Below are 26,358 nucleotides of genomic sequence, written 5' to 3' on the forward strand. Positions count from 1 at the left end.
CCTGGGCTTTTTGTTGTTGTTGTTGGTAGGCTATTAATTACTGCCTCAATTTCAGAACTTGTTATTGGTCTATTCAGGGATTTGACTTCTTCCTGATTTGGTCTTGGGAGGGTGTATGTGTCCAGGAATTTATTCATTTCTTCTAGATTTTCTAGTTTATTTCTGTAGAGGTGTTTATGGTGTTACCTGGTGGTAGTTTGCATTTCTGTGAGGTCAGTGGTGATATCCCCTTTATCACTTTTTATTGTGACTATTTGATTCTACTCTCTTTTCATCTTTATTAATCTAGCTAGTGGTCTATCTATTTTGTTAATTTTTTTTCAAAAACACAGTTCCTGGATTTATTAATTTTTTGGAGGGTTTTTTCTTGTCTCTGTCTCCTTCAATTCTTCTCTGATCTTAGTTATTTCTTGTCTTCTGCTAGCTTTTGGATTAGTTTGCTCTTGCCTCTCTAGTTCTTAATTGTGATGTTAGGTGTTGATTTGAGATCTTTCTAGCTTTCTGGTGTGGGCATTTAGTGGTATAAATTTCCCTCTTAACACTGCCTTAGCTGCATCTCAGAGATTCTGGTACGTTGTGTCTTTGTTCTCATCGGTTTCAAAGAACTTCTTGATTTCTGACGTAATTTCATTATTTACCCAGGAGTCATCTAGGAGCAGGTTGTTCAATTTCCATGTAATCATGCGGTTTTGGTGAGTTTCTTTTTTTTTTTTTTTTTTTTTTTGAGACGGAGTCTTGCTCTGCCACCCAGGCTGGAGTGCAGTGGCCGGATCTCAGCTCACTGCAAGCTCCGCCTCCTGGGTTTACGCCATTCTCCTGCCTCAGCCTCCCGAGTAGCTGGAACTACAGGCGCCCGCCTCATCCCCCGGCTAGTTTTTTGTATTTTTAAGTAGAGACAGGGTTTCACCGTATTAGCCAGGATGGCCTTGATCTCCTGACCTCGTGATCCTCCCGTCTCGGCCTCCCAAAGTGCTGGGATTACAGGCTTGAGCCACCGCGCCCGGCCATGTTTTGGTGAGTTTCTTAATCTTGAGTTCTAATTTGATCACACTGTGGTCTGAGAGATGGTTATGATTTCAGTTCTTTCACATTTGATGAGGAGAGTTTTACTCCAGTTATGTGGTTGATTTTAGAATAAGGGCCATGTGGCACTGAGAAGAATGTATATTCTGTTGATTTGGGGTGGAGAGTTCTGTTAGGTCTATTAGGTCCACTTGATCCAGAGCTGAGTTCAAGTCCTGAATATCTTTGTTAATTTTCTGTCTCATTGATTTATCTAATACTGACAGTGGGGTATTAAAGTCTCCTACTATTATTGTGTGGGAGTCTAAGTCTCTTTGTAGGTCTCTAAGAGCTTGTTTTATGAATCTGGGTGCTCCTGTATTGGGTGCATGTATATTTAGGATAGTTAGCTCTTCCTGTTGAATTGTTCCCTTTACCATTATGTAATACCCTTCTTTGTCCTTTTTGATCTTCACTAGTTTAAAGTCCATTTTGTCAGAGACTAGGATTGCAACCCCTGCTTTTTTTTTGCTTTCCATTTGCTTGGTAAATTTTCCTCCATCCCTTTATTTTGAGCCTGCATGTGCCTTTGCACGTGAGATGGGTCTCCTGAATACAACACACTAATGGCTCCTGACTTTTTATCTAATTTGCCAGTCTGTGTCTTTTAATTGGGCATTTAGCCCATTTACATTTAGGGTTAGTATTGTTATATATGAAGTTGATTCTGCCACCATGCTGCTATTTTGTTATTTTGCACACTAGTTGATGTAATTTCCTCATAGTGTCATTGGTCTTTATATTTTGGTGTTTTTTGTGTTTGTTTTTGTTTTGTTGTTTTTAAACAGATTTTCACTCTTGTCACCAAGGCTGGTGTGCAGTGGCACAATTTCAGCTCACTGCAACCTCTGCCTCCTGGGTTCAACTGATTCTCCTGCCTCAGCCTCCTGAGTAGATGGTATTACAGGCCCGCACCGCCACCCCTGGCTATTTTTTGTATTTTTAGTAGAGACGGGGTTTTGCCATGTTGGCCAGGCTGGTCTCAAACCCTGACCTCAGGTGATCCACCCACCTCAGCCTCCCAAAGTGGGATTACAGGCAAGAGCCACGGCGCCTGGGCTTTTTGGTGTGTTTTTGCAGTGACTGGTACTGGTTTTTCCTTTCCATATTTAGTGCTTCCTTCAGGTGCTCTTGCAGGGCAGGTATGGTGGTAACAAAATCCCTAAGCATTTGCTTGTCTGGGAATGATTTTATTTCTCCTTCACTTGTGAAGCTTAATTGGCCTGGATATGAAATTCTGGATTGAAAATTCTTTTCTTTAAGAATGTTGAATATTGGCCCCCAATCTCTTCTGGCTTGTAGAGTTTCTGCTGAGAGATCTGCTGTTAGTTTTATGGACTTCCCTTTGTAAGTGACCTGGCCTTTCTCTCTGTCTGCCCTTAACAATTTTTCCTTCATTTTGCCCTTAGAGAATCTAATGATTATGTGTCTTGGGGTTGATCTTCTCATGGAATATCTTAATGGTTTTCTCTGTATTTCCTGTATTTGCATGTTGGCCTTTCTTGCTAGGTTGGGGAAGTTCTCCTGGATAATATCCTGAAGTGTGTTTTCCAGCTTGTTTCCATTCTCCCTATCTCCTTCAGGTACTCCAATCAATCATAAGTTTGGTCTTTTTATGAAGTCCCGTATTTCTTGGAAGCTTTGTTCATTCCTTTTCATTCTTTTTTCTCTAGTCTTGTCTGCATGCCTTATTTCAGCAAGGTGGTCTTCAAACTCTAATATCCTTTCTTCCACTTGATTGATTTGGCTATTGATACTTGTGTATGCTTCACGAAGTTCTCGTGCAGTGTTTTTCAGTTCCATCAGGTCATTTATGTTCCTCTCTAAACTAGTTATGGTAGTTAGCAATTCCTCAAACCTTTTATCAAGGTTCTTAGCTTCTTTGCATTGGGTGAGAACATGCTCCTTTAGCTCATCGTAGTTTTTATTATCTATCTTCTGAAGCCTGTTGATGTCAATTAGTCCATCTGATCCTCCATCCAGTTCTGTGCCCTTGTTGGAGAGACGTTATGATCATTTGGAGAAGAGGTACTCTGGTCTTCTGGGTTTTCAGCATTTTTTCATTGATTCTTTCCCATCTTTGTGAGTTTGTCTAGTTTCAGTCTTTGAGGCTGCTGATCCTTGGATGGGGTTTTTGTGGGGGCTTGTTGTTGTTGTTGATGATGATGCTGTTGTTGTTGCTTTCTGCTTGTTTTTCTTTCAAAGGTCAAGTCCATCTTCTCAGGGCTGCTACAGTTTGCTGGGGGTTCACTTCAGGCCCTACTCATCTGATTCGCTCCTATGCCTTGTCATATCATTCAAGGAGGCTGGAGAACAGCAAAGATGGGTGCCTCCTCCTTCCTCTGGGACCTCTGACCTCAAGGGGCACCAACCCGATGCCTGTAGGATCACTCCTATGTAGGGTGTCTGACAACCCCTGTTGGAGGGACTCACCCAGTTGGGTGGCATGGGGAACAGAACCTGCTAAATGTGTTAGAGGTATTTTAAAAGAGGAATGGCATGCTTAGCTTTTTTTTTTTTTTTTTTTTCAAGAAAATAACTCTGCTGGCACTACAGAGGTTGAACTGAAGTAAACCATCTACTGTGAGCAAACCATTTAGGAGTCTATAGCAAAACACAAAAAAGAATTAATGAGAGCATGTACTTGGAGTTGAGTCATGAGTATATGGGAGTCAAGTCATGAGTACATTTGTTGTAGCTGAAAACAAAGGAGACACCAGAGAAAGCAAGAGGAGCAAGGGAAGAAAAAAAATTGGAAAAAGCATCAGAAGCAAGGGAAGGAAGACCAAGGAGTCCCTCCTGGGAAACACCAGCATTTAAGGAATAGAGGAGGAAAAATGAGAGAAGAAATGATTGGGTAACTAGAAGAGAAACCCGGAGTGTGGTGATCTAGCATCCAAGTGTTTCAAAAAAATAGGAAGTGGACGAGCATCAAATGCTGCAGAAATAAAATTAGGTAAAGCAATGAAGAAACATCAATTCCTCTATTTCTCTGTTACAACGTTTTAAAGTCTGGATTGTCCCTGTTTGAAATGTGTTGAAATGAGCTCCTTAGCTGAGTAAGTTAAGAAGTGAAAGGTGGGCAAGGCTAAGACCAGAGTTAAAGCTGGAGTGTACACTAACAAAAGAAAGATGGTGGACAAGAATGATGAAGACTAAGAGTGAGTATATGACCGAGCACATGGCTTTATGTGAAGTCAGAAAGCTGTATAATGTAAAGCAGTTAGCAAGGAAATAAAATATAAAGAGAAGGGAAGAAGAAAGTCCCAATATTATCATTTATCTACAACAATGCAGAAATAGCCTTCCAGAGACCTCAGCCATTGCCTGCATTTGGCTCCTGATCCAACCATGAAAACAAGCCCATTCTTGGTGACTCTCAGAGACTATGCTTGAAAAATCCAGTTGCTTGTTCAATGAGTACAAAAAAAAATCTATTTAACGGAAATATTTATTGACCACCTACCATGTGTCTGGCATTGGTACCAGGAAGCTAGGCTGTGTTGGCGGGCAAGACAGATGCCATGAACTCTTCCTTCATGGAGCTTATGGTGTAGTGAGGAAGATGTACATTCACCAAAGACTTGTACAAATATGTCCCTAAGACAGCAGTAAGTGCCATGAGGGAGAAGTGAAGGGATCTATTAGAGTGTTTAACAAGGGAACTTCACCCAGCGAGGGAACCAACACCAGGAGAATCCCAGCAAGGTCTGAATCTGTACACTTTCTGGAGACAGAGACTTTGTCTTCTCACTTGAAATCTAAATCGGTAGCCTGGGAAGCCACCTCTTCTTCCTCAGCTTTATCCCAAGCAGTCTCTGCCAATCTTATCATTAGGAACTTTTCTTCCCCCCCATCTCTCAGCTGGTTTATTTCGCTATTTACTATTTACACTATTTCCATTTGATTCTCTACCTTCTAAGTGGTTCCTCAAATAAGGCAAAGTTCTCTATCTTTCATTGGCCTTTTAAACCCTAGTTTCATCTGTTCCAACTATGTTCAAAATTATCTCTGGGGGAAAAGATGGATAAATTGGCCTCTTTTTCTACAATCTGCTAAAAACCTTTTCTGTCAGCAAAGCCGGTTATAAACTGCCAAAAAGGTGATGAATTAGTTAGAAATCATTAACATTTAATATAAAGTAGCTCTTACTCTCACCTTGAATTTCAAAGGTGAGTGTGGGTGATAGACTACAGCTGTGACACAAAATTGCAGCTCTAGATCAGGAATAGGACAGTTTTGATCCAGGAGGAGAAAGGCCTAACCAAGAAATAGCAAATAAGATGCAGGAATGGTGCCACTCCTAACCCCTTGCTCACAGCAGATATCGGTAATCCATGTCCACAGTCTCTCTCACAGGCCCAGGCGCACCTCAGGAGCCTTCTCACGCAGCATCTGTCGGCCCTGGAACGAAAACTTGTTCCTACTACAGCAACATATGGTCAGTTCTCTGCTAGTCTAACCACCACCACTGTCCTCTTCACTGCAGGATTGGAGATTAGCAACTGGAAAAAACAGCCAGCTTCTTGGGGATGTACCTTGCAAATCCAACAAAGTATACCCCAACCAACATGTCAGCTACAACCAGCATCCCAAAGAGCAGGCTCCCTTAACCAATACACATGTCCACCTCTCACGTATGTGCACGCTGAGAGAACACGTGAGCGCAGCTGAAAAGAGCAATGGGGGAACCATCTCAAATACCCAAGTCACAGCAGGCACCAACGGACCTGTCCCCCTTGTTCAAGGCATGTGCCAATGGTCTGTCCTAGTCCCAGGAATACCCAGAAAACTGATGGTGAACCTGGTCAGAAATACCATGGAAATGGTAGAAATAAATGAATGACTTTATTTCTTGGCATTGGCTCCAGTTGAGACACCATGAGAACATGCAGTCAAGCTAACAAGTTGGGCAAATTTGACAGGAGATGCACAAGTGTGAGTCCCAGATGTAAAAGCTGTGATTCTGAGGCTCGCAGATCATAAAAGCCCCTGAGTCAAAAAGTGAAAAGCTCAAGAGGCATAAGGATAGTGGTCTTCAATTTTTTTCTTTAAATATTACCCTTTACATTGAAGAAATATAACATGGACAACCACTAAAAAATAAAGGATTTCTGTCATACAGTAGAGAAGTTTCTCAATTTATTTTTTCATGTGATTTACGACAAATGTTTGATCTCACAAGAGCATAGTTCTGATGGTAAAATATGTCATAAATTACAGGAACAGAGAGCTCCCTAACTCATACTCAGAAGGAAGTCCACTTCCATGAAGTAAAGTATAGGACTGTCAGACCAGATGACATGGAATGATTTGTTTTAATTTAATAAAAGTAATGACATCTTTAATTTGATTTTCACCTCTGCCTACCATTAATTAAAAGAGCCTGAATCTAAGAATGTGGTATCCAACACACTGATGATGATTCATTCCAATGAAGAAAGAAGAACGTGCAAAGTTATCATCTGAAATACAAACACTATTTTTTTTTACATACACCAGTATTTGACAGCCCTAAATTTAACTTCCGCAGTATTACATCAGAAATCCTTGGTGAGCAACACCAGAAAATAAAACTCAGAAAAAAGCCAGATGAAGGCTGGCATGGTGCCCAGTACTTTGGGAGGGCAAGGCAGGTGGATCACCTGAGTTCAGGAGTTCGAGACCACCCTGGGCAACATAGTGAAACCCCATCTCTACTAAAATACAAAAAGTTAGCTGTGTGTGGTGGCGCATGCCTGTAGTCCCAGCTACTTGGGAGGCTGAGGCACGAGAACTGCTTGAGCCCAGGACGCAGACGTTGCAGTGACCCGAGATCGTACCACTGCACTCCACCTTGGGTTACAGTGTGAGACTCTGTCTCAAACAAACAAACAACCAGATGAAAATAAGAGAGTGATGAGAATCTTTGTGTGCATGAAAAAAAATTACTTAATACAAAAGTACTTAGTGGAGCTCAAAAGCAACCTTTTGCTTCCTCCAAGGGACTCTACAGCTGCTGTGGCATATGGTGAACACCTCCCAAAGTCAGGGTCGCTCCAGAGGCCCTGGTTTTCTTTCCCTGATTGCCCTATGCCTATGAATTAGTAGTTTCTTAAGCCACACAGACATTATTTTTGTGTAGATTTATTCTCCTTTTGACTAAATCCAGACAAAAGTTAACAGGACTTTTCAGTATCATTAAGGCGGAGAGAGATAAATGAAAGGAAAAAAATCTGCAACTTGCAAAATCAAAGCATTAAGATTTTTCAAAAATTAAATACCATAGCTATAATCCTTGGAGACTACCATCCATGAAGGCACTCAGTTTTTCCTCAAAAAGTAATCTTGGTACTAACAGAAAACCAGTGAGAGGTAGCTTATTCAAATTAGCTCTCTTAAAATGCCATGCAACTATCAAAATCCATCCATTATTTTTCAAGTAAATACAAAAATGTATTCACTTACTAATTTTCAAAAAACTCAGTGTTCCTTCCTAGCCCTGGCCTGAATCACTGATGCTCAATTTTTTCTCAAGCCACCCAGAATGAGATAGAAATGAGGCATTCCCACCCACCAGGGATCTAAAATAGACTAAGGGTTTACCTAGGTGGGTGAAATGTGTATGGGTAGTCCCAATGCAGAGCAGCCCTTTGACCTTCCAGCCATGTATCCGGATAGCTCACTTCTCTGGTCTCACCTTCTCACTCCCTGCCAAGTTCGACTGACACAGTTCATTCGTACTTTCTGTGCATTCTGTGCCCCTGGCGTGGAACCTCTTCCCACCTTCCCTGTCTGACAAGCTCCTGCTTATGCATCCTTTGGGATCTGGATCCACTCTCCCTCCTCTGCCCTGAATCCCTCACTCCTCTGTAAAGCCTCTCGGAACGCTCTCCATGAAGCATTTCTCCTTCATCTCTGCTCCTTGTCCCACCTTCACCCACTCCATTCATTTTTGTCAAATTCTATCATCATTAGGCGTTTACATTTGAAAAGTAGCGACCAAACTGATTCAGCCTCATCCACACAGTTCACGATCCAGCCCATGGTGGGTGCTCAGTCACTTGTGTTTTGCTTAATTGCTGCCAAATTATAGTATTTCACTATCTAGGACACCAGCATCCTAGCCATGCTTCCAGAGAAGCCCAGCTCCGGCCCTTCTGTGTCTTTCCAATTCTGTGACTTTTGTCACTTCCCAGTATGTTCCAAATTTGTGCCTACCAGAGGCTTGGGAAGTCCTTCCATGCAGCACTGTCTTCTCTGTTTATTTCTTTTCTGAATGTCAACCCCTTCCTCTCTGCATGCTCTCCCACCTCATTATCTCAATTGCATGTAATCCCTCATTTGCTGCTCTGCACTGAACTCTAACTTCCATTCCATCATTTGTACCTGCTGAGCTTTTATTGCACGTTCCAAGCTTGTTTTGTGACTGCTTTGGCCTTCTCTGCCTATGTTGAGGTATCTCCACTAAATCCTTCTCTCATTCTGACACTCCCCACTTCCTCATGTCTTCATAGTGCCTGGCACAGGATTTGCTGCTGTCCTTCTCTATCTTGAGGCCATTGGTGATTCTGCCATACTTACTCCCCTGCTGATAGGCAGTGCATGTACTGGACCCTCACATGTGGGGCTCTTCTTCCTACTTGCATTAAAGAGATGTTTCACTGTCATAGAATAAAGCAGGAAGCAAAACCCAGTAAGTCTCCTAAGCCCTGCCAAAAGGATAACTTCCTCCTCTTTTCAAATTTTCCACAAAGATAGCTAAAATCTCCTTTGTATCATATTCCAGGTCCTCCAAATGTTTTAAGGTAGATCATCCTGATGTCAACCCTAAATTTCTCAGCAAATTTAATTTGTGTTCTTGTCCACAGTAGAATGAACTCCTCAGTAAGGCTCAGGCATTCATTATACCCTCCTAGTTAATCAAAGTTCTTCTTATGTCTGGGCTCTGGCTTCTTTTGTCTAGACATAGCAGATCCATGTGCTTTAACTCTTTTTCCAAGAGAAGCTCCTTCCAAAATCTGTGTTGTCCTCCAACCCACAGTAGCAGCATCACCTGAAAACTTGTTAGATATGCAAATTCTTGAGCCCCAACCCAGGCTTACTAAATCAGAAAGTCAGGGTGGAGCCCAGTGATTTGTGCTCTAACAGCCCTCCAGGTGATTCTGATGCAACTAAATCTTGAGAAGCACTGATTTAATTTCTCTTCAAGCTATTCCAAGGTACACATTACTCAAAAAAATGCCAACTAGGACAGGCAGGGAGGGCAAGTAGCGATGCCCTTCCCATATACTCTGGCTTCTGTGAGGCCCCTCTGGGTTGTATTCACTGCCTCCATTGCAGCACAGGGAAGGTTCAGCCTGGGGTTCACTATGGCTCTCTGACATCTTTGTAGAAGGCCAACCCTCCTTCATTTTGCCTTTGCAGATTTAGAGAGATTTTTCCTCCCCAAGTGAGTTTCTCTGTATTTAATCCCATTTGAATTTTCTGTTTATATGCATTCACTTTTCCAACTTGCCTAGTACATTCTGCATTTTATTCCACCTTCCAAGGCACTTGCCACCCCACTTATTTTAATATCAATCACAAATTTAATTAGAAGATGATTTATTCCAGAAACTAAAACATTATTAAGGATATACTGCATAACACATAGAAGATACCTGGGGATCAGTGGCACAGAAAATCTAGAAAGCCTTTACAGTGCACTGTTATTTCAATCTATTTTTGGTGAATATATTAAACACCCTGGCAGTGCCAACCAATAAAAACAAACCAAGAGAGCAAGCCTGTGAGAGCCAACAGGACGTAGAAAGCTTTTCAGACGCTGCATCCTGTGTTCTGTTTGTCATTCTGTGTGTGGGATGGACATCCAGTCCTCCTCCTCTGGAAAATGCATAGCCACAGGCTCACATGAGCTGTTCCTTTTCTCTTCTTGCAGATTCTCCATGCTCTCAGCCTATTTACACCTGGCTTATAGCTCAAAAAAAGGCAAGAAAGTGATTATGTAAACTTAGATGGACAGAAACTCAAGCTCCTTTAGGCAGTCTACTAACAGTATGGTGAATAAATAGAAAATACAATCATATAAACAGGATACAATACTGAGAAGAGTAAGTTTGGGGGTAGTACAGATAACCAGAATTAATTATATGAAGCAAAGAACAATCTGTAGGCAACTGCATCGGAGATGTGTCCCCAGACTGCACTAAAATCATAACATTATTTTTGGATAATCTTCTAGCCACCTGAGAGAACCATGTTTTCTTTCAAATATGACATTTTAAATAGGGAACTGCAGGTAACAATTCTTAAATCAGAAAAATATCTGAAATTTTATATTAGGAAAAAAAAACACATTGATAGATCATGGTGACCCACACTATGGCTGATCAACTTGAAAGTGTAGCTCACCGTGATCTATCAGTTTGAACATACCTCATTTGGTCCCACACTTCCCAGCTAGAGCTCCCTGCTGTTTCCCTGACCTGTAACTGCTCATCTCCAATGATCGGGGAGTTGAGAGGCAGCGGGGCATAGTGGAAGGAGTGCTGGCTCTTGAGTCAGACTTACCTGGATTCCAAGCTTACTTGTACCAGCTGTGTAATCCCAAGTAAGTCATTTCATCTTTTTAAGTCTCTGTTTCCTCTTCTGTAATGGTATCACCAGTACCTAAAAAGGAGGACTATTGCCAGGATTTTAAATAATAGATACAAAAACAGGTAGGAAGCATCCAGTAAACATTACCCACATATTTGGCCCTTTCAAAAATAAGACAATGTAATAAAACATCTGCCTTTATAGAAGCATCTAAGTTTCCCTTTCCCTCCAGGAAGGAAAAGAAACTTTTTCTTCTGCTTCTGATTATTCCCTAACTCCCTGCATTTTCTTTTGGTAAACTATTCCAATTTTTGTGTCCAGTTACGTCCTAGTATTTAAGTATCTCTTTCTTTTGCCAATAGTTATGCAATACAAGTATACACAATTTTTACAGTTAAGTCAGTGTCCAAAACAACATAATTAAATCAAATTAAGTAACATATTCCTAATGCTGCTTATTTAACATATATTAATTTTTTATATTGAACCCCAGAGCTGTTTCATAAACTAGCTTAAATCTCTGCTTTGTCTTTTCTTATTTGATAAATATATTTTAAGCATAAAATTTCTAAAGATTAATACACCAAAAACATTAAACTAAGAATTCCAATGACATAGTGTTATATTTCATAGTTTACCTGAAAGAATTACAGCCTTAGAGATGGAAGGTCACAGAAGTGGTACCTCTGAAGTCCTGTTTTTCTAAGGAAAGACGTTATGAAGGCAAGAGGTCAGTCTCTGGGCTGATTTTGACATGTGCAATAGGTTATTCTATCTGAGCGTGCAAATGATTCTAGAATTAACAGACACACATTTACACTGGCAATTGGAATGAAATCTATGGGCTCCATTAAGATGCCACTGCTTATATAATCTTCTTGATCCTTGACAAGTAAGAAATTTGCAGAATTTGTGTTGGTTTTTCTGAACTGTCTGGTTGAACTATAGAGGTAAGCAGGACCCCAGTGTCCTAAAAGAAATGATTACTTACTTTGGAAGAAAAATATCTTTCTTAGATTCTTAGACATCTTAGATTCCTTTTGACTCTCCTTTTGACTGTATGGACATGGAACAAGTTCTTAAAATAATTATTTTCTTTTCATCTCAAATTTCTTCTCTTGCCTAGCTTAATGCATAAGCCCTAGCTTGCTCTAGTGACTCTTAAGCAAGATTGCAGCCTAGTAATTTTTTCTTTACTGTGTTGTGTCTGAGGAAGAAATATTTAAATTGGTGTCTTTTCCAGTTCCTTGATGGTTCTTTACCACACCCAGGGCCAATAAAACATTGATGCAATGGTAAAACTGAAGACAATCTCACGATTCAGTAACTCAAAACTGTAAAAAGCTTTTGCCAAGTAACAGTATTTAGAAGGACAACTCAATAGGTTATAGGGGGTAGACTGACATGCAAATATCCATCACATTTTATTACGCAAATTAAAAATAGATTTAATCTTTAATGTGTGTCCCTACAGTATAAAATTTACTGGATTCAATTGTTGATTATGTCCTCAGCAGTTTGGCTAATTACCTTTGGCAGATGCTTGATGCATATTAATTTAGGATCCCATGTCAATTGTAACTGTCTTTGGCTTGTAATCTAGCCTCTACTTTGCATAGCTGAGCAACAATACGGGTGTTCACTTGAAATGTAACTGCAGGCAATTCTGTAGGAGGCACAAAATGGTTTCCTGGGAAGATCCCTGCACTATGGGATGGGAGCCTGGATTCTAATGTTCAGCAGCCACATAGGCTGGTTATTTACTTCACGTAATCCTGCCAGGCACATCTGCTGCATAGGAATACCATGTGAGTCGGGGAGCCATTATTAATTATTGCCACAGGGGACCAGAAGGGAAAAGAGCTCCTTAAGAACATTTTGCAGAGTAGCCCCTAACTAACAATTGTTTGAAGGAAAAATATTAATTTGATAACAACACTTGAGGGAATTAGAAAGTATGATGATCCTAAGTGTTAGGGAGAATGTGGAGCAACTGGAATTCTCGTACGTTGCTGGTGGGAACATAAAATGGTACAACCACTTTGGAAATCAGTTTGGGAGGTTCTGAGAAAGTTAAACATGCATTTACAGTATGATCCAGCAGTTCCACTCCTAGGTATTTACATAAGAGAAACAACACAAGTAGACACACAACCTTGTTCATTAATGTTTATATAACACCTTTATTCATCATGGCCCCAAACTGGAAACAACCCAAATACCCACCAACAGATGAATTCATAAACAATATACCATATTCATATATGTATGGAAGGGAATACTATTCAGCAATAAAAAAAAACTGAACTACCAAGGCATGCAACAAAATGAATGAATCTCAAAAACAGTATGCCAAGCAAAAGAAGCCAGATACAAAAAGAGTACGTACTGTATGATTCCATTTCTGGACTCAGACAAATGAATCTAGAGTGACAGAAACCAGGGTAGTGGCTGTCTAGGGCAGGGAGTTGAGGGGAAATTGATGACAAAGGAGAGGAGGGAGCATTGTGGAATGATTAGAAGGTTCTATAACTTGATTGTGGTGGTGGTTTCACATGTGTACACATTTGACAAAACTCATCAAACTTTGTGTTTAAAATGGATTTATTTCATTATGTGTAAATTACATCTGAATAAAGTTGAATGAAAAAATGAACACACACACATTGGGAAAGCAGTGACAAATATGAAGTTGGAACACCCCAGGCTGGCTCTTAGGTGCTAACAAGGTAGTAGACCTTCTCAGATTGGTGCCTGTTTTGGGGGTAGCTGTCTCTCCCACCAAAGTTCAGGTCCTGACCTAATTCTACTCGCAGGCTGATTCCTTTTTACAAAAGCCTTGCTACACCTCTGTGAGAATGAAGATGGATATGAAAGCACTTTGCAAACCAAAAAATGCTACATCCAATCAACAAAGGTGGCTAATGCTGAGGCTCATTGTCTACCTTCTTGGGGTCCTGGCCTGCCCTTATGGCAGCTTTCCAGGAGAAAAAAAAATGATACAGAGACATCCCTCCTGGGCCTCCAAGTAGACCTAGAACCTGCAAGCATTTCCCTCCCCTCTCTCCTTTCTCTCCTCAGCTGAGCTCCTCTCATCTCTCAGAACAACAGTCCTTTGATAACCTGTAGAGGAATCATGAATAAATGGATATAAAGACAGCCTTCCTTACCACACACACAATTTTTAAAATTAAATTAATTCTTCCTTGTGGCATCGTGACTAAGAGCCCAGGTCCCAGGGTCAGACTTCATGTGTCCAGAGACCAGCTCCTCTGCACTTGCTGGTTGAACCTGTAAAATCCTTTAGCTTCTCTGTGCCTCGGCTTCCCTGTTTGTGAGAGAGGGATGGAAATAGTACCCACACCACAGGCTGATAGGAAAATTAGTCAATGTCTTAATACAGTGGCTGGCACAGAGTAAGAAAGTAACAACTGAGAGCTACAAATCCTACTGGAAATTTTTGTCCTGACTCCCCATCTTCTCTCTGAATTTTCCTTAGGATATCAGAGAGCATTTTATCAACACAGAAACCCATCCAGACTCTAGAGTCTGTAAGAGGAGGAAGTTCCCACACACACTCAGCCTACATTGGAAGTTTTCTAAAAATACCAGTTACATAGGATAAAATGGTGGGGCACAGCCACACCTTTAAGTTTTACTTTCCCAATCTGAGTTGATGGTGTTATATTTTATCTATATTTATTTGAGAAGCCTGTCAAGTGTGCTGTAATTGTATGAATAGACAGAAAGGTCCACCCACATGCCAGGGTTGAGAAATGTAGAAAATTGGGTGCTCTAACAAGCCAAGTAGGGAATTAATAATATATTTAGAATTACTAATAAAATGCCTGTCAAGCAAGTGGCAATATGTACTCTACAAAAAAAAAAAAAAAAAAAAAAAAAAAAATGCCTGCCTGCTGTGTAGTGTGTGCACTCTTCCTGAGAAGTATATATTCTTGGAAATAAAATGATTCACCCCCAGATGAAACTTCTGTTCCCAGGCGTTTTCCCCCTAATTTTTCATTCATTTGTGTATTTTTTTTTTACATCCCCTCATGTAGCTCCACCAACCCTCCCAGACGTCAGTGGGTCAAGCAGCCTCCCAAGGCAACCTTCTGCACCTGGCTCACAGCCAAGCATCCATGTCTCAAAGTCCCATCCGGCAGGCTTCCTCTTCTTCCTCCTCATCCTCCTCTTCTTCAGCTTTGAGCGTGGGCCAGTTAGTCAGCAGTAAGTATCCTTTCTGGCTCGGTTTAAATCACGGTGGCCTTCTTGTTGCCTATTTGCAATGTCTTCCTTCTTGTCTCTCTCTCACTCTCTCTTGCTCTCTCTTTCTCTCAACGCTGCAGAGGAATTTCCTGGCACTGCTAGGTCAATACTGAGATGAAGTCCGTCCCCAGGACCAGATGGTTCCCTGGGGAAGCAGGCCCCCAAAGCACACTCCCTGGATTAGTGGCTATCAAGGACCGGGTTCCATCTTAAGTGGCTGCTGATGTGCTGAGTCAGTCCTGCCACTTCAGAAGGTAGCAACTGATCAGCTTTCATGGCATGAGCCACATAGCTCACAACTGAAATAACCAACAACAGGCACTCAGTTGGCAGGTCAAGCTGCTTTTCTGTGTGTTTGAAGTCCCCTGCCGTTCTATTTGTAGGTGTCAGAGGAAATAAAAGAGAGCATGCCTGTGGGCGGGTGGGTGTGTGCGTACAATAAGCCACCTCAAGTGGCATGTGGGGGAAGCTGCATGGGCCAGAATCTCATGAGAAATCTCTGAACAACCATTCATAAAATAGGATAAGCCTGCAAGTCTGCCTCCCTAAATAGCCTGTATATGTATATATATAGTTATTAGAATGGTATTTGGCCCTAGGGATAGGTAGTACATTTATCACATGCAAATAACAGCATGTTAAGATGGATGGGATAATGGTCTGATTTAATGTCAGTCACCATTAATGTAGCTTTTACTTATCTATAAAACTGTGGAACATGTGCACAGATTGCAATTCACCAGGGACCAAAAATCCAGCAGCTATGGATGCCTGCATAGGCATCTGTGCCATAAAATGAGGACATGTGAGGATCTGTGTTTGGTCAAGTGTCATGAATGACCTGTCATAACAGGTACAGGAGGATCTTACATATCATGGGGCAAATCTTAAAGCAAAATGGAGGGTTGCCATGACCTCCCCGACAAGTAATTCTCCTCAAAAAAGAAAAAGAATTACATACATGTATGTCTATATTCAATTATACTGATAATTCAGGCAAGAAAGATGCTTGTGGGTAGGGAAGAAAACAGAATGAGGCATTATGGAAAGATGTGAAAATGCCTGGGTAGGCCGGGCACAGTGGCTCATGCCTGTAACCCCAGCACTTTGGAAGGCCAAGGCGGGCAGATCATGTGAGGTTAGGAGTTCAAGACCGGCCTGACCAATATGATGAAACTGGGTTTCTACTAAAAATACAAAAATTAGCCGGGCATGGTGGCATGCACCTTCAATCCCACCTACTTGGGACACTGAGACAAGAGAATCGCTTGAATCCGGGAGGCGGAGGTTGCAGTGAGCCGAGATCGCGCCATTGCACTCCGGCCTGGGCAACAAGAGCAAAACTCCATCTCAAAAAAAGAAAATATGTCCAGGTACTTCACCAGACTAACCTGGATGCTGTTGATCTTAAAGATGGGTCAACACCAGAGTTTCAGGATACATACGCATTTTCCATCAACTGTATTTTAGGTTGTTTAGATATATAGCCCTCTCCAGAAACTCTAGTCTGACTTGCATAAAGTTAAGGATAAAACGAATTTAATTATAGTCAGATTTCCCCTAATTAAAAAAAAAAAATCCTAGGGAAAAGAGTCAAACTTTGTTACAATTCAATATTCCGTATAAGTTTTTGCAAAATACTCCATTTCTAAATGGCAGCAAGGTCATAAATTTAGGATAGGTTGTTAAGCTTTGGTCCTGAAAGAAAAGGAACCAAAGTTTAGCTTTTTACAGAGAAGAAATAAGTTAAATATGGAAAAGAAGTACAAACAACCTCCTACTAATAAAATGTTTCACACAAGGTAAATAGTTAATATGTGTAAGATGGACAGAAAGATGAATGAGTGGATGGGCAGACAGCAGACAGTCAGATGGATGGAACTAGGTTCTCTCTAGTCCCTTGTCACAGCTGGGCAGTGAAGGATTAGTCTTTTTCAGAAATCAATAACAGAGATATCTGAATGGGCCAGATGGAACTTCCACTGCACAGTAGCCAGTGGGACATACAAGTTCTAGGTTTATGATGAGTGAACCATATTACATATCCTTGGTATAAAATATATAGGCTTGGGAAAGAGAGACTCTTTTACCACATGCAATTGAAGCCGGTAACTTCAAACCCTATGCAGAGCCTGAATGACACCAAGCTAGCTCCACAGTTGTCTCTGCAGGCCAAGAGAGTCTAACAGTACCACTAGGGTCACATTATGCCCTAACCCACTGCTGGACTTAGAGTTGCCACAAATTTTGAGCGTGTTGTTTAGTTAATTCCCTTCTGTCTCAAAACCCAACCACAGAATGAATAGTACATGGATCATAACCCTCTGGTTCCATAATTTGCTATGATGGCTCACAGGACACAGAGAAATACATCTACTGGTTTACTATAAAGGATATTATAAAGAATACATATGAACAGCTAGATGAAGAGGTACACAGGGTGAGGTCTGGAAGGACTCCAAATGCAGGAATTTCTGCCCCTGTAGAGTTGGAGTGCACCACTCTCTCAGAATGTGGATGTTTTCACCAACTTGGAAGCTCTGCGAATTCCATACCTTAGTGATTTTTGTGGCAGCTGCATCATATAGACATAATTGATTATTAACTCAGTCTCCAGCCCCTCTTCTCTCCCTAAAGAGTCGAGGTGGGGCTAAAAGCTTCAAGCTTCTAATCATGGCTTTGTCTTTCTGATGACCTGCCATTATCATGAAGCTATCCAGGAGCCCCTAAGAATCACCTCATTAGAACAAAAGATGCTCCTATCATCTAGGGCATTCCAAAGGATTTAGGAACTCCGTGTCAGATATATATATATCTTATTACATCACAATATCACCAAAACTTTGGTCAAAACCATGACCAATGAGTCCTCCATGTCATTGTCAAAGACTGTCATTGGCTAACCTGCCATATGCCAGATGAACTAGAATAGGTGAATCATACAAAAGCTTTGCCCACTGCAAGCAAGAGAATGTTGAGTTAATACCTTAGTAATGATACAAGATGTTCATATGCAAAGGACAGCACATCTGGGCTCAGAACTACCAAACATGCATATTTATTGGAAAATCTGCACAGTACTTATTTCTAGCACCTTGCCTTGTGTTAAACCTTGCTCAGTCTCCATAATCATCAGAGGTGGATACAGTTTTTATAAGCAGGGTTTTTAGAAAGTCAGAAGAAGAGTCAAACAAGTGACTTGACAAATGTCCCAATCAGGTTTAAGATTTACAGTGCACTGTTTAGAAATAGGTAGATTTAGGGTTTTGATTGCTTGCTGGATTTTTTTCCAGTATACATTTTCTCAACACCTAAGCTTGATCCTTAGACAGCAAATGACTTATAGTTAGTTCCAGAAAAAAACAAAACTATAAAGTGAACTTAAAGTTGCATGCCCATAGCATATAGCACAGCGAAACACCCTGATTCACAATCCATGCCATTTTCTACATCCCAAAGAGGTCACCATATTGCAAAAGGACAGTTCTCCCAAATTACATTGCAAACTCCCAAATGGCTTCCTATTTCTCAGAAATATGTGGTAAATATGCCCATTATTTGCTGTGAGACTAGCACTAAAAAGCAGACAGCTATTTACATAAGATAGTTAATTAATTAATTCATACCTTTAGAAGCTTCTTTAAAGATATATATTATTCTCATAACAATCCTACAAATCAGGAATCATGGAAAGATGATGTTGATGCATGGTAACTATTCAACCCATTTAACAGCACCTTACACTGACGCCCGGGCTAAGAGTGGGAAGGAGCTAAATTAAAAAATAATAATAATAAAAAATAAAGCAAAACTCTGTCCTGACTGATGCATCCTGAGCACTCAATTCAGTATGGGCCCGGTGACCATGCAACCAGATTCTACAAAGCAGGTTTGTTTTCATGCAGTTTGCATAAAAATCTTTTTTACTTTCAGTTCATGCATCCCAGGCTTGATTTTGGAAACATCATCATTATATTTATGGGTCACTGCCAATTTTCAATGCCGTATTAGCCTAAGTCCCCAGGCCAGTTAATTCCTCGTTGACCAAAGGGTCAGTTTCAGGGTGGACCCTGGCCATCATTGCTATTATTTTCTGGCCCTGTCTTTAATATATCAGGCTCATGTAATCTGGAGCAAACTTCTATAAAAGATGCCACTTCCTCCGCCCTCCAAAGAAGCCCCAGATTGAGTTTCCCTAGAGCTGGTTAAAAGTGCTGGATCCACCTTGTGAGAGATCTGAGGATTTTACCTGAAGTTCCCATCAAGGTGGCCTTGAGATTCATCCTTAAAATGAACCCAACCTCCCCAGAGCCAGGAGAATAGATGACAGAAAGCCAGATTGACCTATCCCAGGACAGAATGTGAAATTCTGAGCTGAGGTAGCATTCCAGGGAGGACTCTGTTTATCACAGTAACCTCTTATTTCCCCTTTTCAAGCCAAAAAGTATATATTCCTTAAGGAAGGGAAACTATTCTCACAGTGAAATAACCTCAAGAGTTTAAGACAGAAACTTTGGGATTAAAAAAGGAGCATTAGTCTTTTGATGAATTCAAAACATCTTACAGACACCATCTAATGAATTCTTCCAAAATGTGAAGACAAGTCCCACATGTAGTAATCAGGGTAAAGCTAATATTTATCTAGAAGTGGACTCCTTTTTTGAATGGGAAGATTTTTGTAGTCTCAGAACCCATGGAGCAAAACGATAACAATAACATTTTGCCAACTGAGTTTTATGGATAAGAACACTAATATAAAGAAATCTGAGTGTTCACCTCCAGCAATCAACAAATTTTGCAGAGAGATGCTACTTTGTCCAATAGACCATCACCCTGTTTAAATTTCATAAGAATTTCTATTTTATCACGGATCTAAGTAGAACCAGGAGAAAATACAAGAGTGGAAACTGTCAGAGGAAGAAGAAGGAATTCAACTTCCTGGTGGAATAACTCTTTCTTGGGGGCCTCATGGAAGATACTGGGCTCAGTAGCCCAGGCTCCCATCCCTCTGAGCTTTAAAGTGAAAGTTTGATAATCCACACAACACCATCAATGCACACAGGCTAAAAGTCCATAGCTTCCTTTTCAACTCTGGTTATTGTCAGTGATCTCACAAAAAGCAGCCTGCACGATCACACACACAGATTCAGTTGATAGTCTCAAGGAACTAGTAAGGACATATAAACAATAGAGACAGCAGGGGAAGGGAAGAAAGATGAGAGGACACATTTACATGAAATGTCAGCCCAAGTCATAAGCCTGCCCAATCCTGTGCCACTGTCTGGTTGCAACACAGGCCCTGGGACTGGAGTAGACCATGGAAACCCTTCCAGATTAAAGACCTGCCCCTCGCATACTGGTTAATTCAACTGAATTTAGCTGAGCTACAGATGGGGCTAATAAAGGCAAAAATTTTACTTTCCCAGCCCACTGATTCCCAGATCTTGACCACTTGCCATATGTAGTGAGAGTGGGGTAAGGAAAGGGCCAGGGTGGGATGGCTGCTCCGGAGCCCCCGCTCAACAGACCTGTCTGGCCCATCAGTCCTATACAGGTAAGGGAGCAAGTTTTCTGTGTAGTGAAGCTGAATAATGGTAAAGGATCAGTAGAGACAATGGCACACAGAGGGCACCACACCCAGACTTGGTCGAGCCAGGGCCACAAAGAAAGATTTCTTTCTGTAGTTGTCAGCAGATCCCCTGCATCAGAATCGCTTATGTTACTTGTTAAAAATGCACATCCCTGGACCCAAACCGGTGACTCTTATACCTGCCAAATTAAGAAAATCACAGTCCTAAAAGTGATATTGTTACATGGAATGTCTCCAGCTTTCCATTTTTTCAGTTTCAAACCTCCATGCTCACACCCTTGCAAGACTGCCAAACCCTTCTTCCCTCTCTCAGAGAGGCCAGATCCCTCTCTCACTGTACCATTCTGTACTCTCTTCTGTAAACCAGGGTTTCTCAGCTTTTTTTTTTTTTTTTTTTTGAGACAGAGTCTCGCTGTCTCCCAGGTTGGAATGCAGTGACACGATCTCGGCTCACTGCAAGCTCTGCCTCCCCACTTCACGCCATTCTCCTGCCTCAGCCTCCCGAATAGCAGGGACTACAGGCGCCCGCCACCACGCCAGGCTAATTTTTTGTATTTTTTAGTAGAGACAGGGTTTCACTGTGTTAGCCAGGATGGTCTTGATCTCCTGACCTCGTGAACTGCCTGCCTCGGCCTCCCAAAGTGCTGGGATTAGGGGCGTGAGCCACTGCGCCCAGCTCTCAGCTATTATTTTATTATCACCCCACTCCCCCTGCAAGGAGCATTTTTAGGTGTTTTGTTTTGTTTGTTTGTTTGTTAATCTTAATTGCCCTCCTTCCTCCCCACCCCACCCGTCCATAACATTTTAATACCACAGATATATTGCACATCTGCTCTATTGATGTACTATGGCCCTTTGGGGGACCACGCCATTGTACTAAGACTTTTTCTGCCTCCCCCTCAGAACCAATATCAGCCTCATTGGGAATGCATGCTCTAACGCAGGGTCACAAAACGGGCTGAGCAAGGAGCAGGTTGGAGGCTGGGTGGTGTGAACACGAGGAGGAGCTGAAGGAGCAGCCAGAATCAGCTGTAGCCCACTGGACATTACCAAGTGCAAATGTACATCCGGGGCAGTCAAATCTTCTAACATTTCAGAAGAATTTGGAAAATGAAGATTTTCCTTTAGAAATAAATGTTTACATGTTAGCAAGTAATTTTTTTAATGTAAACACTAGGAAAGCTAGATTTTATTTGCACGCTGCTCATGTGCAACTTTTGCTCTAGGGAATTTTTTCACAGGGAAAGGAAAAACGGGCTCGAGACGGTGACTGCCGAAGTGAGCTTCCACAATCCTTAGCGAGCCCGGAAGCAGCTCCAGGCTGATGTGCTCCTGGGGTTTGGGATCCAGAGCGCAGCCTCCACTAGGGACGACCCAAACCAATCTCATTAGCTGAGGATTGCCTGCCTTCTGGGAGTAGTTTTGGGAGAAAAAACAGGATTTCTATTCATCTTAACAGGCAAACCAGTTTTATAGTCACTGCCCACCCCTGCCCCGCCCATGCTCATAGATTCTCATTGTGCTACACTGAAATATTCACTTCTAGCACGAACTGCTGCTTCACCCTACAAACCTTACAGGTCCTCACTGTGCCTTGCTTCTCCCTGCCTTGCTGCCTGTGTGCACGCTGTCACCGCTGACCAGACTATATGACTCCTCCATTCTCTGAAAGCTGCCCACTGGGGAAGACCTAGATGAATCCTCCCTCCTCTCCTCTCTCCTGTGTCTGCACACCCGGTGTGGATGTCATACCATTAGTTCTCGATTATACTCTGCCTGATATTTTTCTCTAATTGTTTCTTGCGCATTAGCATTGTGTGCCAGTCCCCTATAGACTGTAAACTCCATAGAGGCTGAACTGTTTCTGATATTGCCCCTCCCCCCACTCAGACTCCCAGAAGTTACTTTTCAAAAATACTTAGACCCATCGCAGGAGTTGTACCACTTTTCAATCTTTCTACAACAAAATTATGAGTAATGACATTCTACAGGACTTTTTTTGTTGTTGTTTTAATGTGACGATTAAAAGACAAACTATACCTGTTTTGCTGATTCTGTTGACAGAGTCCATTTTCCTTAGGCTGGAGAAGATCCCTCCCCAGTAATAAGAAAATCTGCACATGAAGCTCCAAGCTCCCCACAGATATTAACATCTTTATTTAAAAGTCCTTGAAAATGGGCGTTTGGCACGAAAATGTTCTGGTTTTGTGGGGTATTTTTTGTTTTGTGTCACGATAACTAGCGTTTCCATAGTTCTCAGCCCAGAAGAGTAATATAGTCTGCCACAGTCCTTGGACGAGTACTCAGATTTACTGAAATTGATAGGTTATTGTGCAGAAAAAGGGAGAGAAAAACTTTTCACATAAGTCGGAAGAATGAGGTGAAGAACAATAGAGTCAGCTCACAGGGAGAATGACTTCGCTACAGGCAGGATTGAGTAGCACTTTGAAATCTTCCACCATCCCCAACCCATGCTGTCTCCAGCTTGGTGTATGCTTTCATTTATCCAGGGATGAGTAGCCAGGGGCGGAAAGTTTCATTCTCCAGCTGTTGTGTCATTTCCCTTGATAAGTCCTAAATTGACCGCGTTATCCAGCACCAAAGGAGCTTTCCTGTGGTAGGCATTTTTTATTACGTGCCCTTTCAGGGGACAAAGGCGTCTGTGTCAGTAAACTGCTATGGGGGGAAAAAGACAATATTATTCTCCCAGTTTCATAAGCATGCTCTTCTGAGGGACTAATGTGAACGTAAGAAATTGGGCAATATTATCATCTGTTAGCCTAGCTGTTAGCCTGGCTGCTTTGGCGATCAGGTGAAGGAAAAATACAAAATACTATTTTCTTCAAGAGTAATTTTTAGCATTAAATATGCTAATTAAAACATTTCAAATGGAAACCTTTCCCTTTTCATATTTTTGCACAATATTTGAACATATTTATGGGCAAAATGGAGTCGCATCCCCATAGCAAGTGCCTCCCAGTGCTGGTTGTTATTTGTTAAGCCCTAAGGAACATGCTGGGACATTGGGGAAGTGGCAGTGTGAACAAGCTGTGGCTTTGTCTGGGACAGAAACATCTCGAAGGATGATTTGTGGAGGTGTAATGAATTGAGGATGGAGTCTTGGGTGTCTCACCTGGGAGACAAAGAGAACATTCTCTGAGGTTGGTTTCCTCACTGCTCTGCTGCTAAAGAGAGCCACTTTCTTATAAACCGTAATAAACAGATATTGCTCGGCTGTGTGTTGACGTATTGATCCTATTTTTAAAAACATCTCCACAGATCCTCAAACGGCAGCGGGTGAGGTGGATGGGGTTAATCTGGAGGAGATCCGAGAATTTGCCAAAGCTTTTAAAATCCGGCGCCTGTCCCTTGGCCTGACCCAGACTCAGGTGGGACAGGCTCTCAGTGCTACAGAGGGGCCCGCGTACAGCCAGTCAGCCATCTGCAGGTAACCCGCGCCTGCATGCTGTCACCTCTTCTGGCCGGCCTGGGCCTCATTTGTCCTCATGGTTCAGCTTTTCTTCGTCGGGTGGGCAAAGCTGGAGGGGCAGAGAGTGGGAACAAAGTTTGGGGGCAGCTATATGTTGGGATTGGTGATCTTGATGCAAACGATGCTGCTGAAGCAAATTTGGGGGTCCTGGCTTTATAACTCCTGTCAACTCACCAAGAACTTCCAAGGCAGTCTCATTGGAAATACGCTACCCCGGGGTCAGGGGCCTTCCTCCTGGGCCCACACTCCTATGCAGCTGAGAGCCACCGACTTTGTCCGTACATAGGTATTCTGAGCAAATGTTGTAAAGCTGCCATTTGTGTTAACGCCTTTGCTATTTCTGCCCAGAGATGGCTATCAGGATTTTCCAAGAAAACACACATTTAAAAAAGAAAATTAACTATCTTGTGACCTTGAAGGTTTTAACTTGCCTTCCCAGAAACAGCTTTAAAAGCACGTTTATAAGAAATAAAAAATAAAATAAAAGAAGAAGCGGCTGCTTTAAATGGCTCAGAAAAGGGCAGTGAGAATCTGGCCTAACCTTGCTCATTTCCCCCAAATTAAGTAAATGAATAACAGAATCCGGCCTTGGTTGTGTTCAAGTTGATCCGGGTTAAGTGGTCAGAAGCAGGCCCCGTGCATGCATGTGTGTGTTGCACTAATCCCATGTTTATGCATGAGGTAACAAAGGCACTTCGGTAAGAGCTTTTTCCTCTTGGGCAATACCTTATGAGTCCTCCTCCATCAGGAAAAGCCAAGAAACCAACTCTAAACTCATTTAAGTGGATTTTGTTCTTGGTGATCCATGAAATGCTGTCTTTTTATCTGCTCTTTATACTTTTAATGTATTCCCCAAAGGACGGAAGTGTACTTTTCCTGCAGTTTAAGACTAAGGTTATAAATAACATCAGTATGGGGTAGTAGCTTGCAGCTCACATTTTGCTCAATGATTTTCCATAAAACCCATTGATTGTTGTTAAATACAAAAAGCACCATAGGATCCTCTCACTTCTATGGCCTCCCCTACTGTTTTTTCTTATAAGATACCTCCCTGTAGAAAATAACCTTTATTCAGTCTATACAAGGATACTACTGCTGGGAAATTTGTTTCAAGGCTTGTATATGTTATTCCAAACAACATGTACAGAAGCATCAACACTAACAAGCAGCATCCATGATATGAATACCATTGCTCCCTGTTGGGAAACATTAATTTTGTTTCATCTTGACAGCCTTGGGATAAAAGCAGCCACAGGTTTTTTAGTTGTTGCCAATTTTCTATTGGTGCTAAATTCCTGTTTAGCTTATTTTTAGTCCTAAAACGTGATTTCCTTTTATTGATATAAGTGCTAGCTAATGTTTAACTCATGCACTTAGCACTTCTTGGGCATTCCCAATCATGTATGTTGATTTCTAAAGTCTACCCCAGAGAGAGGTCAAAAAAGCTGTGGCTGAAATGTGGAGACTTTGGGAATTCCTAGTATAACAGAACGTGTCTGATGCCTTGACTTTTGGGCCTTTCTCTAGCTTCCAGTACTTCAGTGAGATCGTTTTAGGAGCTATCTACCAAGAAAAGAAAGAAAGACCGAGATCTTATATTGGAACAGTTTAAGTGAATTCAAAGGGTGCTGAGGAACCTGCTTTGGAGCCTGCACACTCAGGCATCGCTTGTCCCTCATTAGCTGCAGTGACTCCTAGGAGCTACTTTAAATCCCTCCTTATCAGAGGCACAGAGAAAAAAGCATTAGCAATACACTGATCAGCCCTATCACAACCTCTGTCCCCTGGTGCCTTGACACTGTAAAGCACGTTGTCACACAATCAAATATTTAAGCTTTGGGGATTTTATGGCAAACGATGGCAAAATGTGGTATGTGGCAAATTAGCACAATGAGAGCTTTTGAGGAGCTTGCCGTAAAGGACAAGTTCATTAAATAACATTAAATGATCAGTTCACTCTGTATTGAAAGCAAATGTACTCCTTCCCTCCTTGACCAGTACTGGAAGCTGGGTTTTTCAAAAATAAACAAATAACCCTTGAGTTCTATGTGGAAGGGAATGCTATGGAAATTGCATTAAAATTTGATTCTGTTTGTGCTGCTTATCACATTATAAGAGATCTAAAATATGCCGCCAAAAATAAGATTGTGGCACATAAAGAAAGCCTATCCTTTTCTGCACTTTTGCAAACATCCTTACAAAACATATTCTGAGTAACACAGGCTCAGTTTAGCTCTATGAGAACAGACCATTGTAATAAGATGCACTCTGTAGTCAGAAGTTTTTCAACAGCATGGGACACTGTAAAAGGGAGAGGAGAATTCTGTGTATCCAAAGCTGTCATAATAGAGAGTTGTGAATTTGGATT

The 26,358-nt window shown here is 41.6% G+C and overlaps 1 protein-coding gene across 3 annotated transcripts in view; it reads left to right on the forward strand.

The window, feature by feature from the left end:
• Positions 1-26,358, forward strand: part of POU6F2 (POU class 6 homeobox 2) — a 503,614-nt gene that overhangs the window by 471,768 nt on the left and 5,488 nt on the right. For all 3 annotated transcript variants that reach the window (XM_010364247.2, XM_010364248.2, XM_030932918.1), the window contains 2 exons: positions 14,703-14,871; positions 23,780-23,948. In XM_010364247.2, coding sequence (XP_010362549.1) covers positions 14,703-14,871; positions 23,780-23,948 — 338 coding nt within the window. The remainder of the gene's footprint in view (positions 1-14,702; positions 14,872-23,779; positions 23,949-26,358) is intronic.

The sequence above is a fragment of the Rhinopithecus roxellana genome, chromosome 6 (genome assembly GCF_007565055.1).
Source record: "Rhinopithecus roxellana isolate Shanxi Qingling chromosome 6, ASM756505v1, whole genome shotgun sequence".
In the NCBI taxonomy this organism is placed as follows: Eukaryota; Metazoa; Chordata; class Mammalia; order Primates; family Cercopithecidae; genus Rhinopithecus; species Rhinopithecus roxellana.